The following is a 14,572-nucleotide window of genomic DNA, read 5'->3' on the forward strand; positions in this document are numbered from 1 at the left end:
ATCTAATGAAACAGTACCCACTATACAGAAATCACTCACCCACATCACACTTTAGTTCCTCAACTAGGTATTTCACTAGTTGTATATGTCCCATCGAACAAGTCTCGTGCAGTGGTGTTTGGCCCCACTTGTCCCTCACATCTGTGTGTGGTGATCCTCAATATACTCAATAATTAAGTGAGATATGTTATTATAGACTATAGACTCAAAATTGCGGAAAAATAAAACAAGCCTATACAAATAGAAATAGTTGGTCTTATTAATATTGGTATACAAAGTTTGAACGTGATACACGACTGTGTGCGGAAGTTAGGTATGGGATTTCTAGTGGCGAGTTTAACTTCAGCCATGTACGTAAGTGTATAGTGGTCAAGATGGACCAAACATGTCATTGTACCACAACCACTTGTCGTACAGAGAAAGTAAAGGTAGCATAGGAAAGGGCATGCCTTGTTCTATTGGTGCACCAAATTCGAGCTTGATACACCACTGTTTGTGGAAATTAGGTATGGGATTTCTAAAGCGCATACAGAAATGCCTGAGTCCTGTTACTATTATCCCTCACATCTGTTGTGGAACAAAGTTCAACTATCACATATATTTTAACAGATATTACTATGGCAACCGTATAGCAAATGTTTATGTATTTCAAACAAGTGTACGTACATTGCAAATAATTATTCGAAATTGAAATGTAACACTATTAAACTTTCCGCTGTATGCATGGTATGAAAACTTCACATACACAACGACTACTTACCAGTGCTACGACTACTACATCGCAAATAATTATTATACTACGCGAAATTACTGACACAATTGATATTGCTACACAGTACATGTATATAATTCAGATACCATAATGATATGGAGAAACAATTACAATACACAAATAATTATAATGACTACTTACCAGTGCTGCACCCGACCTCCTCTTTCAAGTACTGCACCACCTCTTTATCACCTCCCCCGCATGCCCAGTGAAGTGGAGTCATGTTGTGCACCCCATCACCTTTATCAGTATGAGCTCCATGAGTAACAAGTGTCTTCACAATCTCAAGGTAGCCCTTCCTGCAAGCCCTGTGTAATGGAGGCCGCTTACCCGCCCACTCATCACTCCAGTAGAGCTGGTGGTTGGGGTCTGCCCCCTGTCCCAACAGGGACCTAACTTTGGTGACGTCATTATTGCGTACAGCCGAGTATAAGTCCTCGGCTAGTTTCTTTTGAGCACTGTACAAAATAGATGGTTGGGGGGTCAGTCATACAGAGAATTACTTGATATGTGTATATAGTTTATACAAGTGACACCATGCACATATCCAGCTGTCACTTTGCTGTACAGTGTTCCACCTCTGATCATAGCCTGCTCTGACTCTACTAATGGAATGAGCCTCCCTCCATGCAATCACAAGGTGCTACCATGAGTAGTAATTATAGTCTACATGTTCACTCACTCTGAATCTTGTTCAGTAGCCATTCAGAAGCTTTGTTCAAACTCTGTCAAATTCTCCCCTTGAATTGTTTCTCAGTAAGCAAAGTGCATGCCACATGCATGCACCCTCTTCTGTATTTCAAGGGCCCTTCCGGCCACAAAAACCCACATTATTAATTGCAATTGCAAAAGCATAAAAATCCATTTATAATTGTACAGTCAATAGTGGAGTCATGTGATCCTACTACACACAACACTTATAATAACTTATAATAATACTAAACACACAGAAAAATAAATATTAAAATTCAGCTAAAAGGAACTGCTCCAAATTGATCTACAGTTGTCATTGTCGTCGTAATCTTTGAACTCTCTCCAAGGGGGGGTCCTCCAAACAAATTTCGTCTTGCATTGTCAGCAGTATTATGAGTGGGCGGGGTAGAGGAGCATTCGGAAGCTTTGTTCCAACTCTGTCAAAATCGCCCCTTGTTTCTCGAACACACGTATCCTCTGGCTCTGTCACTAATTTCGCCCCTTTTATAAACATAATCATTGCTCAGATCCTCCCCTTTTTCAGAGGTGTCACATTCCCGCTCGGGATTTCAAAGCAAAGCTAATTAAGCACTACACAAATCCATTTATTTTTGACCTTCTTTCAACAAGATATTGCAATTGCATATGAAGTAAAAGCACTGAACATAAAAATCCATTTATAATAATTATAATTATGCACACAAACAATAGTGGAGTCATGTGATCCTACTACACACAAAACAACACTTATAATAATACTAAACACACGGAAAAATAAATATTAAAATTCAGCTAAAAGGAACTGCTACAAATTGATCTACAGTTGTCATTGTCTTCGTAACCTTTGAACCCTCTCCAAAGGGGGGTGCTCTAAACAAATCTCGTCTTGCATTGTCAGCAGTTTTATGAGTGGGTGGGGTAGAGGAACGTTCGTCAAATGAAATGCTATCAAAGTCATCCGTAGGAAATGGACTGCCAGTCTGTGAGGTGTGTGTGTGTGTGAGGTGTGTGTCTGTGAGGGTGTGTGAGGTGTGTGTCTGTGTGGGGGTGAGTGTGTGTGTGTGGGGGGGGTGTGTGTGAGTGTGTGGGGGTGAGTGTGTGTGTGTGTGTGTGTGTCTGTGAGGGTGTGTGAGGTGTGTGTGTGTGTGTGGGGGTGAGTGTGTGTGTGTGTGTGTGTGGGGTGTGTGTGAGTGTGTGGGGGTGAGTGTGTGTGTGTGTGTGTGTGTGTGTGTGTGTGTGTGTGTGTGTGTGTGTGAGGGTGTGTGTGTGTGAGGGGTGGGAGGTTCAATAAGCAGTATATAGAGTGGAGTGTGCATGTCTATTGTGGTCACCCTCTATAATACAGCCAGGTTTAATAAGGGACCCAGAGTCAGCCTCTGCTCAGCCTAGGGGCAAGTACCGTATTACTAGAATATTAATTTTGGTGAAAAACTTTGCGAATGAGCAGAAAATTTGACCTTTTGCTATCTAACTATTGCGTTCTGGCAAGGATCGTGTATTTACTAGTAGGTTTTGCAATTTTAATGTAGCAAATTGATCAACCCTCGTAAAACATTCTAGTAATATGGTAGCTAGTAGAAAGTCTATTAAGGAAAACACTACACACACACACACACACACACACACACACACACACACCCACTCACCACTGTGGTCGTCTGATCCTATTCTTTGTGGAGTGAACGGGACATGACCAAAAGCCCACAGTCCACTGTCTTATAGAATCGTGCATTCTGATTGGTTTCAGGTTTGATACTCGATGGTTTCAGGTTTGATACTCGTTGTTGCCGTGGCGACTTAGACCCGTTACCTCTTCCGCGAGGTCGATCTCGAGATGAAATGATTGTCGTGGTAACCGCTGTGGCAATAACCCTCGTAGCGTTGATGGTCACGGAGGGTTTTGATTGGCTGGTTGGTTTTTTAGCAACAGGACGAGTTTTTTTCGGAGAAGGGAGTGGACCAGGGGAACGCTGTGTGGACATGTATAATTATATAAAATTTAAACACTCAAGGTCACCAATGTATAATCAATAAGCACCCTCTATAATACAGCCAGGTTAATGGGTCCCAAAGTCTCTCCATAGCATGTGTTTGGTCTCCATAGCATGTGTTTGGACCTAATGGGCCCCAAAGTCTCCATAGCATGTGTTTGGACCTGTGTTAGCAGGCCACCCTCTATAATACAGCCAGGTTAATGGGTCCCAATGTCTCTTCATAGCATGTATTTGGACCTAATGGGCTCCATAGCATGTGTTTGGACCTGTGTTAGCAGGCCACCCTCTATAATACAGCCAGATTAATGGGTCCCAAAGTCTCCATAGCATGTGTTTGGACCTGTGTTAGCAGGCCACCCTCTATAATACAGCCAGGTTAATGGGCCCCAAAGTCTCCATAGCATGTATTTGGACCTGTGTTAGCAGGCCACCCTCTATAATACAGCCAGGTTAATGGGTCCCAAAGTCTCCATAGCATGTGTTTGTACCTGTGTTAGCAGGCCACCCTCTATAATACAGCCAGGTCCATAGCATGTATTTGGACCTGTGTTAGCAGGCCACCCACTATAATACAGCCACTGTTGGTCTGACTAGACAGACCACATTCACAAAATGCAAACCTTATTAGAGGAAACATAAGTCAACCACTTAGCTACAATGTACACAGTGGGACCACACATAAAGAGGAAATTTCGCCCCCTTCAGCCTTGTTTCCCAGTAAACATAATCATTGTTCAGATCCTCCCCCTTTTCAGAGAGGTGTCACATTCCACCCCTTTCACAGTAAACAAAGCAAGTTGATGGGCCCCAAAGTCTCCATAGCATGTGTTTGGACCTGTGTTAGCAGGCCACCCTCTATAATACAGCCAGGTTAATGGGCCCAAAGTCTCTATAGCATGTGTTTGGACCTGTGTTAGCAGACCACCCTCTATAATACAGACAGGTTAATGGGCCCCAAAGTCAGCATAGCATGTGTTTGGACCTGTGTTAGCAGACCACCCTCTATAATACAGCCACTGTTGGTCTACCCACCACTATACATACACAGGGTATACTAATAGTAAGGTACTCACAAAGACATTAGTGACATGGTTGGTGGTTCCTGTGATCCTGGACACCACCTCACACACTTGCCAGATACTGGGACGCAGCTCAGGGTCAGAGGTCAACAGGTAGCCTACAAGGGAGGGGGAGAATACACGTACCATTAGAGCAATATACTTAAGACTGGCAGAATAAGCATTATTATAATAGTCTTTAGGGAAATTTATACGTATACCCTGTGTGTGTGTGTGCGTGTGTATGTGTGTGTGTGTGTGTGGGCGTGGTCTCACCTATCAAGTTGTGCAGGTCTTGTGTGTAAGGAGAGTCTAAGGAGAGTCTTCAGGAATGCTGTACTGAGCACTGACTATGGCTAGAGGGTTGTCACCAAATGGAGTATCCATGAAGCACAGCTTGAACAGTAGTACACCCAGTGCCTGTGTGTGGGTGGGTGTGTCTTGTGTGAGGGTGTGAGGGTGTGATGATATGGGTATTATTAGATTCGTCTCATTGAGAGCTTAAGCCTACCACCACTCATCCCCCCACATTCCACAGTCTTGATGACTAGACAGCCCACATTCACTTCAATTAAAATGCAAACCATATTAGAGAAAACATAAGTCACCCACTTAGCTACAGTGTACATAGTGGGACCACACATAAAAGAGGATATTTCGCCCCTTTCAGCCTTATTTTTCAGTAAACATAATCATTGCTCAGATCCTCCCCTTTTCAGAGAGGTGTCACATTCCACCCAAAGCAATTTGGTAGAATGTCATTGAAAGGTCATAATTAGTGAAAGGTCACCTCCAATAGTACTGCCACATGTCGTACATGCATGGATAAACAATTACACCATACTGTAGTTTAAAATACCACGACAAATGAAATCTCTGAGCCCATGCCAACTCAGCTAGCGTATGGTTGCTCAATATTGACCTCCCTCCACCAATAAGGTCTAACACAAGGGCAAGCAATACTATCAGGAAATATGAACAAAACAATGAACCTCGTGATTATTATCAGTAGCCTACAACAGGTGCCGTCTCTACAAAGCATCTCCTCTCACCTCCATCCTTTCATGCATTCATCCATTCTTATCCTATAGCACAGCCACTGGACTGGCACATGCTGGCAGCAGATCACATTCACGCTGAGTAGGTAATGGCATATGCTAGGCCTCGTCATAGATAGTGGTATGGCCTCATCAACCTCATCTTCAGTGCGGCCTGAGATCGAGGCTAAAAGATCCCCTTCCTCCCACGTTTGTGACTTGTTGCAGTTTGCGTGTCGTGCACAGAGTCATGGAGTATGTTCTCAATCTGAATCAAAATCAATGGAAATAATTATAATTATGTGAGCATGCTTTGTAATTTTGAATAACCGTGATTTCAATGGATTGTACAGGCCTTGAAATACAAAAATACGCTCGCAAAAATAGCATTAATCATCATTTATTTCTAGCTCTACGGTATCATCAACTATTGGATAGAGCTATTGGATGATACTTTATACTCTAAAATGAGTATAATAAATTATGTAACCGAATAGCCGCGGTTGACGCTTTGAAGCGTCAATACGTGAATAGCTGGTAGCCGCGGTTGACGCTTTGAAGCGTCAACCGCACATTACTCTACTCTTAATTAATTTGTGGTGAGCTACAACCTTCCAGAGCTCCACAGCTTTGCAAGGCTTCTCTCGAAGGTCAACAGAAGCCGTACTGAGTCCGATCACCATAGGTTAGCAATCAAAAATTTGCTGAAATTTTCATGTGAAATTTGTATTTAAATATCAATCTCAAAAGTGAACATACATTATAATAAATACAATTACAATTAATTCTATAGTACAACAATGACTAAGAGGCCTCTGCACACAGGGGATGAGGTACTCCTAGGTATCCTGGATAGTAGTCACAGTGAGTAGACCTTCTCAGACCCATAAGATGGTGGTGGTTCCATGGCAGATAGCAGTGACGATAGTTTCACAGACCTGCATGAGGAAGAAGGAGTATTACCAACCAAGCAGATCACCTCTAGAATCAATGGTTTTTACACACAAGTAGCACAGAACCTGACAAACACCAGCCAACAAGCCAGCCATAAAGAATTGAATTTTAAATGTAACCTTTGGGGTGGTGCCTAAAAGATCAAAAGATTATCATGCAATCAATACACACACTAAATTGAATAATAACATTCAGCCACATAATTATAATTGAATTGCTATAACAGACAGCAGACTAAAAATTGGGTAGATACATGTAACACAGCACTAACTCACAAGCCAACAAACCTAAAGAAGTATACTGAGAACAGCCATACACAAAGTACAGTACATATCATACAAGGGTGACAAAAAATAATTATGAATCATGCAACCTTAGACATAATTATGTATAGGCTCCCACAAGCAAACTTACATGCAATGGCACTCATAGGCACATATAAAGCAATTGTGATCCTACAACAAACTGGGAGTTCATAAAAGATTCAACTTTGGGCACAGAAGAATTACAATGCATATCACAGGCAAACACACAAGCCAACTAATCACACAAGCCAACTAATGACAAATTATGACCTAATCCTAGCTGGGGAGCATAACACAACCAACAAGCCTATTATGTTGGGAATAAAATGTCCTTACACAAGTAAACAGTACACTCATAAGCCCAACAAGCCTTTGCTTTCCCCTGAAAAGGTCAGAACATTATTATGCAATCAACCACCATACATGTACACAGTGAGCCTAATGAGTAGTGAGCCTAATTGAGTAGTGGCCTAATTGAATTGTAACCTTGGAAGCAAGCAGAAACTTCACACAAGCCTAGGCATAAGAATTAACTTTGGCAGCACTGATAATATGTAAATTGTTAGCACATATAAAGTATCATGCCACAGGAACACACAGGGGGCACACACGGCACGGGTGGGCACGCACACACACACACACGCACGCACACACGCGGGCATCAATAGTGAATACACATTCAGCTATTAACAGAATACATTGTGGATGAGACCAACAGATAGCTAAGCATAACACCTTTACATTGCAACACTGCTGAACTGCTGAGCGTACATATATAGGCTTCTGTATTTTAAACTCGGGCTTCAACACACTGCTGGAGCAAGTATACTTTACAAGCTACGTAGGTAAGCGTATAGTATTATCAGCTATATAGCTAATAATCATACACACACAAAGCTTACCTCTAAAGTAATCTCTCGCTCTGTCCTTGGCTGGTTGACTCTTCGACTGTTCAGATAGAACTACAAGGTAGCTTGAAGAGAATTGTTACTGTTACTAAGGGGTGCATCTTTCTTTGCCACACTGAAACAAATAAATTGAATATCAAACACTGTACACTACACTCTAAAAACAGGCTCTAAACTAACTCAGCTTCTACACAAGTATACTTTACACACTCATAAGCTATCTAGGCAAGTGCATAAGCATATTAAATCAGCTCAGAGGCTTCTGAAGGCTTTATACTAGCTACATAATGCTTGCTATATACACACACAAAGCTTACCTCTGAAGTGATCCCTTGCTCTGGCCCTTGGCTGGTTGACTGTTTCGTTGGAAACTAGGAGATCCTGACACAGTAACTACTGTAGACTACTTTGCTAAGAAGTTGAATAAAGAAAACTGTCACTGTTTCCAAGTTATGCATCTTTCTTTGCTAGAGGCCAATGCTGAAAAAGAGAAAATAATTTGAATATCAAACGTTGTAGACTACACTCTAAAAACAGGCTCTAAACTCACGAAGCTACTCTTCCAGTATATTTCACACACTCAGAGGCTATCTAGGTAGGTGGACAAGCATATTACATCAGCTCAAAAGGCTTCTAAAGGCTGAACTAGGAAAATGATGATCGCTATACACACACAGAGCTTACTTGTGAAATGATCCTTCGCTGGGGCCTTGGCTGGTATACTCCTCCGTTCAAAACTTAGAGATCCTGGCAGAGTAGCTATTCTAGACTAGTTTGCAACAAAGTTGCCTGCAGAAAACTACTACTGCTTCTTAGCTACGCATCTTTCTTTGCTAAGAGCTGATAATGAAAGTAATTTAAAATTAATTAGATTTTGGTTCCGCGGTGGGCGGTACTACGTATGAAATCATAACCTCTATAATACAGCCAGGTTAATGGGTCCCAATGTCTCTTCATAGCATGTATTTGGACCTAATGGGCTCCATAGCATGTGTTTGGACCTGTGTTAGCAGGCCACCCTCTATAATACAGCCAGATTAATGGGTCCCAAAGTCTCCATAGCATGTGTTTGGACCTGTGTTAGCAGGCCACCCTCTATAATACAGCCAGGTTAATGGGTCCCAAAGTCTCCATAGCATGTGTTTGTACCTGTGTTAGCAGGCCACCCTCTATAATACAGCCAGGTCCATAGCATGTATTTGGACCTGTGTTAGCAGGCCACCCACTATAATACAGCCACTGTTGGTCTGACTAGACAGACCACATTCACAAAATGCAAACCTTATTAGAGGAAACATAAGTCAACCACTTAGCTACAATGTACACAGTGGGACCACACATAAAGAGGAAATTTCGCCCCCTTCAGCCTTGTTTCCCAGTAAACATAATCATTGTTCAGATCCTCCCCCTTTTCAGAGAGGTGTCACATTCCACCCCTTTCACAGTAAACAAAGCAAGTTGATGGGCCCCAAAGTCTCCATAGCATGTGTTTGGACCTGTGTTAGCAGGCCACCCTCTATAATACAGCCAGGTTAATGGGCCCAAAGTCTCTATAGCATGTGTTTGGACCTGTGTTAGCAGACCACCCTCTATAATACAGACAGGTTAATGGGCCCCAAAGTCAGCATAGCATGTGTTTGGACCTGTGTTAGCAGACCACCCTCTATAATACAGCCACTGTTGGTCTACCCACCACTATACATACACAGGGTATACTAATAGTAAGGTACTCACAAAGACATTAGTGACATGGTTGGTGGTTCCTGTGATCCTGGACACCACCTCACACACTTGCCAGATACTGGGACGCAGCTCAGGGTCAGAGGTCAACAGGTAGCCTACAAGGGAGGGGGAGAATACACGTACCATTAGAGCAATATACTTAAGACTGGCAGAATAAGCATTATTATAATAGTCTTTAGGGAAATTTATACGTATACCCTGTGTGTGTGTGTGCGTGTGTATGTGTGTGTGTGTGTGTGGGCGTGGTCTCACCTATCAAGTTGTGCAGGTCTTGTGTGTAAGGAGAGTCTAAGGAGAGTCTTCAGGAATGCTGTACTGAGCACTGACTATGGCTAGAGGGTTGTCACCAAATGGAGTATCCATGAAGCACAGCTTGAACAGTAGTACACCCAGTGCCTGTGTGTGGGTGGGTGTGTCTTGTGTGAGGGTGTGAGGGTGTGATGATATGGGTATTATTAGATTCGTCTCATTGAGAGCTTAAGCCTACCACCACTCATCCCCCCACATTCCACAGTCTTGATGACTAGACAGCCCACATTCACTTCAATTAAAATGCAAACCATATTAGAGAAAACATAAGTCACCCACTTAGCTACAGTGTACATAGTGGGACCACACATAAAAGAGGATATTTCGCCCCTTTCAGCCTTATTTTTCAGTAAACATAATCATTGCTCAGATCCTCCCCTTTTCAGAGAGGTGTCACATTCCACCCAAAGCAATTTGGTAGAATGTCATTGAAAGGTCATAATTAGTGAAAGGTCACCTCCAATAGTACTGCCACATGTCGTACATGCATGGATAAACAATTACACCATACTGTAGTTTAAAATACCACGACAAATGAAATCTCTGAGCCCATGCCAACTCAGCTAGCGTATGGTTGCTCAATATTGACCTCCCTCCACCAATAAGGTCTAACACAAGGGCAAGCAATACTATCAGGAAATATGAACAAAACAATGAACCTCGTGATTATTATCAGTAGCCTACAACAGGTGCCGTCTCTACAAAGCATCTCCTCTCACCTCCATCCTTTCATGCATTCATCCATTCTTATCCTATAGCACAGCCACTGGACTGGCACATGCTGGCAGCAGATCACATTCACGCTGAGTAGGTAATGGCATATGCTAGGCCTCGTCATAGATAGTGGTATGGCCTCATCAACCTCATCTTCAGTGCGGCCTGAGATCGAGGCTAAAAGATCCCCTTCCTCCCACGTTTGTGACTTGTTGCAGTTTGCGTGTCGTGCACAGAGTCATGGAGTATGTTCTCAATCTGAATCAAAATCAATGGAAATAATTATAATTATGTGAGCATGCTTTGTAATTTTGAATAACCGTGATTTCAATGGATTGTACAGGCCTTGAAATACAAAAATACGCTCGCAAAAATAGCATTAATCATCATTTATTTCTAGCTCTACGGTATCATCAACTATTGGATAGAGCTATTGGATGATACTTTATACTCTAAAATGAGTATAATAAATTATGTAACTAGTGAAGGGAGGGGGGCAACACATTGAGAGGCATTATCACCTAATCATGATTATACAGTATAGGTAGTTGTCACCTGAGCTGAAACGGTACTTGCTGACACAGCAGACACTGGACTGAGTGACATCAGAGTTACACAATTCGTTGAGGTGTCCCTGTACCTGGGGGATAGCAAACACAGGGGTCAAAGTGCACAGAATTGCAGGAGAGTTTGTAGCCATTTCAGCTTGTTGAGATTCAGTAGCAGTATGCAGTATGCAGTAAGCTGTGCAAATTAATGATAGGCTTTTCAAAGAATTGCATGAAGTTCTACTGAAAATTAATAAGTCATCAATTATTATTGTCTAGTAATATTAAAGGTAGCGCTCACCTTTCCCCTGAGTTAGAGTGTTGGTCCATTGTGTCCAGTGCACCGTGCTAGCTAGTAGGACCACTCCAATGGATGTGCTCCAGGGGCGTAGCCAGGATTTGAGATAGGAGCCTCGATTCCAGGCCGATTAAAATACGTATTTTAATGCGGCCTGGAATCGAGGCTAGGGGGGTGCTTGATGAAAGAATTACCAATGGGGGTGGGGCACTCCCCCAGACAATTTTTGTTGTTATATGCTCTGAGATTGATTCTAACGCAATCTGGCTAAAGAAATGAGGGTACTGCTGCTTTCAGGGTACTGGTGGTTAAGCCACATCTTCATTTGAAGATGTCCTATAAAACAAATGCTCGCCACGACTCAACAGCAAATGCTTATAACACGACTGTTCCCTGTCTCTCGGGAAGGTAAACTAATTATTTCATTATCTACAAGTGTGCTGCTGTCGTTTATCATATGAAAATATCTTTTTCTAGTACGAAAAGAATTGTTGGGTGTTCGACTGTTTCCAGGCATCTGTGCTCAGACTCGAGAAGTAGCGTGTACTAAGATAGTTCTTCCGGAAGTCATAGATAAAGGTATGTTCAAGCATCAACATTATGAGGTTGTGTTTATTTTTTGTGGATATTATGTCTCAGGTCTCAATATTGTTGAAGTAGCACATGATAATTAGCCAGTAGTCAAGAAATTTGTCACTGATGATCTCAACCTTACAAACTCGTACGACACATGGCATGGTAAGTGTGTAGAATCTCAAATCTCAATTATTACCGTGTCCGTGTATTTTCAGGCACTAAGAATGTAGCGAAGAAGATGAAGAAAGTAGCAATTGGGACCAAAAAGGCTCAAGGAAAGACGTGGTTTCCAGAGTTATCTGACAAACGTAAGCTTTGATTATAAAAGTGCTCAGTAACATAAAAATATTTGTCAATAGGTAAAAGTACGAAAGTTCACTTGTACTACTGTATGAAGAACTGTGAGCAGTCAGCAGACAATCTAAGAAAGAACATTCTGAATATCGTTAAACATTATCAGGTGAGTGTGTATGATAACAAGTTGTCCGTACTCTGTACACCAATAACATTTATAATCGTGTTCTCAGTGTCGAGACACATTCTGGGTGGAGTCTTTCAATCACCAGCTGCTCACATACATCTCGAAACGTGTACACTTTGGGGAAGCTACATTCAACATGAGAATGAACCTTGCTATTATGGACTGGGTACGTTATGCTGGCTAATAATGTATGTGTGACTGTACATTCATTCATTTTGTTTACTTCAGAACGAGAATGTACGTAGAGGGTGTACAAGTGAACGACTGGTTCAGGACATGAGAAGACCGGATCGTAGGACTCCCGTAAGAGTGCTGAAGGAAAAATCGTTCAACTTTGCCGGAGAATATGGGAGAATTACGAGCAGCAGAGAAAAGTTGACCTCAGGTACTGCGTAATATATTTTATGTGCAATCTACATAATTTATTTTACATATAATTTTATAATTTTGCTACATGTATATATGTGCAGTGAGTTTGTAGAGGACGTGCAACCTGAGCAATCAGATGAGCCAGTAGATGAAAACGAGGACCTATTAAACGATGGTGTACATGTACTTGACGAAGATCTTTATGAAGACATATAAAGTGAGTATGTATCCGTGCAAATTTTGACTAGCCAATCAGCATTTTATATTTGCATTTTACATAATTAAACAATAAAGGAAGTAGAAGACTGGAAGTCTGTGTATGGAACTCCATCTGGATTTGGGAATCGTTCACGCACCTCCTGGAAAAGGTATATAGCAATTGATCGTATACTTGCACTGTAAAGTGGGCATCATTTATAACGTACTCAATTATTGCAGCTCAAGTTGAAATAAAAATGTTTAAGATAATAATTTTTATGGTGGAATTATCTACTAGTGAGTGAGTGGTCTGATTGTTCTCTCACTTGTTAGATTCGTGAGGGTCAGTTGTTCACTCTGTTGGATACTGATGATGATCGACCCATTGGACGTCAGATAAAAATACAATCGACCTAAGAAACAGTGAGTACTGCCGCGTGCAGAGTGTGACTCTTTCCCTTACCAAACGTTTTGTAGTTTGTGCTTTTTGCGCTGTACTCCCCCTTGCATGTGTGACTGTGTTTTGTAGTTTGTGCTTTTTACGCTGTACTCCCCCCTTGCATGTGTGACTGTGTTTTGTAGTTTGTGCTTTTTACGTTGTACTCCCCCTTGCATGTGTGACTGTGTTTTGTAGTTTGTGCTTTTTTATGCGCTGTACTCCCCCCTGCATGTGTGACGGTGTTTAGTCACTAGCAATAGTTTTGCGTTCCCGTGAGTGGGTTCAATTCACTAGCAATAGTTTTACGTTCCCGTGAGTGGGTTCAATTCACTAGCAATAGTTTTACGTTCCCGTGAGTGGGTTCAATTCACTAGCAATATTTTTACGTTCCCATGAGTGGGTTCAATTCACTAGCAATAGTTTTAAGATCCCATGAGTGGGTTCAATTCACTAGCAATAGTTTTGCGTTCCCATGAGTGGGTTCAATTCACTAGCAATAGTTTTACGTTCCCATGAGTGGGTTCAATTCACTAGCAATAGTTTTACGTTCCCATGAGTGGGTTCAATTCACTAGCAATAGTTTTACGTTCCCATGAGTGGGTTCAATTCACTAGCAATAGTTTTGCGTTCCCATGAGTGGGTTCAATTCACTAGCAATAGTTTTACGTTCCCATGAGTGGGTTCAATAATTCACAACAGCTGCATTGTACCTCCTTGTTTTGTGTTTTTTATGCGAGTGCGCTGAATGCACCAGCGAAAGCTTGGGTTTTCTGAATGCTTAGAAACAGACCTTTCAAATGGTACCATCAAAGTTCATATTTATTTGAAAGATAACATTCTTTGCCAATTTAGTCCCCATGGTCCGAGGTCTAAAAATAACAAATTAAGGGCCCGGATGAAATATTGGATTGAAACACGTCATTTGAAAGTTATTTACCTAAGCTTTCGGAATATTATAAAATTTTTGACATTAGATCAACTGTTATGGCTGTTGAAAGACCCCCACCCCTTCCGTTTAATTCGTGAATCTTTTTTGCACTGTACTCCCCCCTTGCATGTGTGACTGTGTTTTGTAGTTTGTGCTATTTGCGCTGTACTCCCCCCTTGCATGTGTGACGGTGTTTGGTAGTTTGTGTGCTTTTTGCGCTGTACTCCCCCCTTGCATGTGTGACGGTG

The 14,572-nt window shown here is 41.8% G+C and overlaps 1 protein-coding gene and 4 long non-coding RNA genes across 9 annotated transcripts in view; 2 read left to right on the forward strand and 3 right to left on the reverse strand.

Moving 5' to 3' along the window:
- Nucleotides 1-1,492, reverse strand: part of LOC135352216 (uncharacterized) — a 47,315-nt gene extending 45,823 nt beyond the window's left edge. For both annotated transcript variants that reach the window (XM_064551382.1, XM_064551393.1), the window contains exons 1-3: nt 1,455-1,492; nt 914-1,230; nt 40-141 (exon numbers count right to left, since the gene is read on the reverse strand). In XM_064551382.1, the coding sequence (XP_064407452.1) occupies nt 40-141; nt 914-1,230; nt 1,455-1,477 (442 nt within the window). In that variant the 5' untranslated portion in view covers nt 1,478-1,492. The remainder of the gene's footprint in view (nt 1-39; nt 142-913; nt 1,231-1,454) is intronic.
- Nucleotides 1,493-2,153: 661 nt separating this feature from the next.
- LOC135332994 (uncharacterized) lies at nt 2,154-8,644 on the reverse strand. 3 transcript variants are annotated; one of them, XR_010393717.1, is made up of 7 exons: nt 8,406-8,644; nt 8,039-8,201; nt 7,716-7,836; nt 6,166-6,492; nt 5,570-5,822; nt 3,112-3,435; nt 2,154-2,445 (listed from the first exon to the last, which is right to left on the reverse strand). It is a non-coding gene; the product is annotated as an uncharacterized LOC135332994 (long non-coding RNA). The 3 variants fall into 3 exon arrangements; XR_010393722.1 differs by lacking the exons at nt 2,154-2,445; nt 3,112-3,435; nt 5,570-5,822 and adding an exon at nt 8,272-8,312 and having other exon boundaries at nt 6,237-6,492; nt 8,406-8,632; XR_010393718.1 differs by lacking the exons at nt 2,154-2,445; nt 3,112-3,435; nt 5,570-5,822 and having other exon boundaries at nt 6,237-6,492; nt 8,272-8,630.
- A 1,077-nt stretch (nt 8,645-9,721) lies between these two features.
- LOC135333937 (uncharacterized) lies at nt 9,722-11,439 on the reverse strand. Its single transcript, XR_010394138.1, has 3 exons — nt 11,337-11,439; nt 10,493-11,127; nt 9,722-9,860 (listed from the first exon to the last, which is right to left on the reverse strand). It is a non-coding gene; the product is annotated as an uncharacterized LOC135333937 (long non-coding RNA).
- Nucleotides 11,440-11,560: 121 nt separating this feature from the next.
- On the forward strand, nt 11,561-12,402 carry LOC135333360 (uncharacterized). Its single transcript, XR_010393834.1, has 5 exons — nt 11,561-11,741; nt 11,811-11,912; nt 11,973-12,071; nt 12,125-12,217; nt 12,269-12,402. It is a non-coding gene; the product is annotated as an uncharacterized LOC135333360 (long non-coding RNA).
- An 18-nt stretch (nt 12,403-12,420) lies between these two features.
- LOC135333202 (uncharacterized) lies at nt 12,421-13,144 on the forward strand. Of its 2 annotated transcripts, none has more exons than XR_010393776.1 (4): nt 12,421-12,556; nt 12,619-12,775; nt 12,861-12,976; nt 13,054-13,144. It is a non-coding gene; the product is annotated as an uncharacterized LOC135333202 (long non-coding RNA). The 2 variants fall into 2 exon arrangements; XR_010393777.1 differs by lacking the exon at nt 13,054-13,144 and adding an exon at nt 13,016-13,035.
- The last annotated feature ends 1,428 nt before the right edge of the window (nt 13,145-14,572 follow it).

Source organism: Halichondria panicea, chromosome 1 (assembly GCF_963675165.1).
Source record: "Halichondria panicea chromosome 1, odHalPani1.1, whole genome shotgun sequence".
Classification (NCBI taxonomy): Eukaryota; Metazoa; Porifera; class Demospongiae; order Suberitida; family Halichondriidae; genus Halichondria; species Halichondria panicea.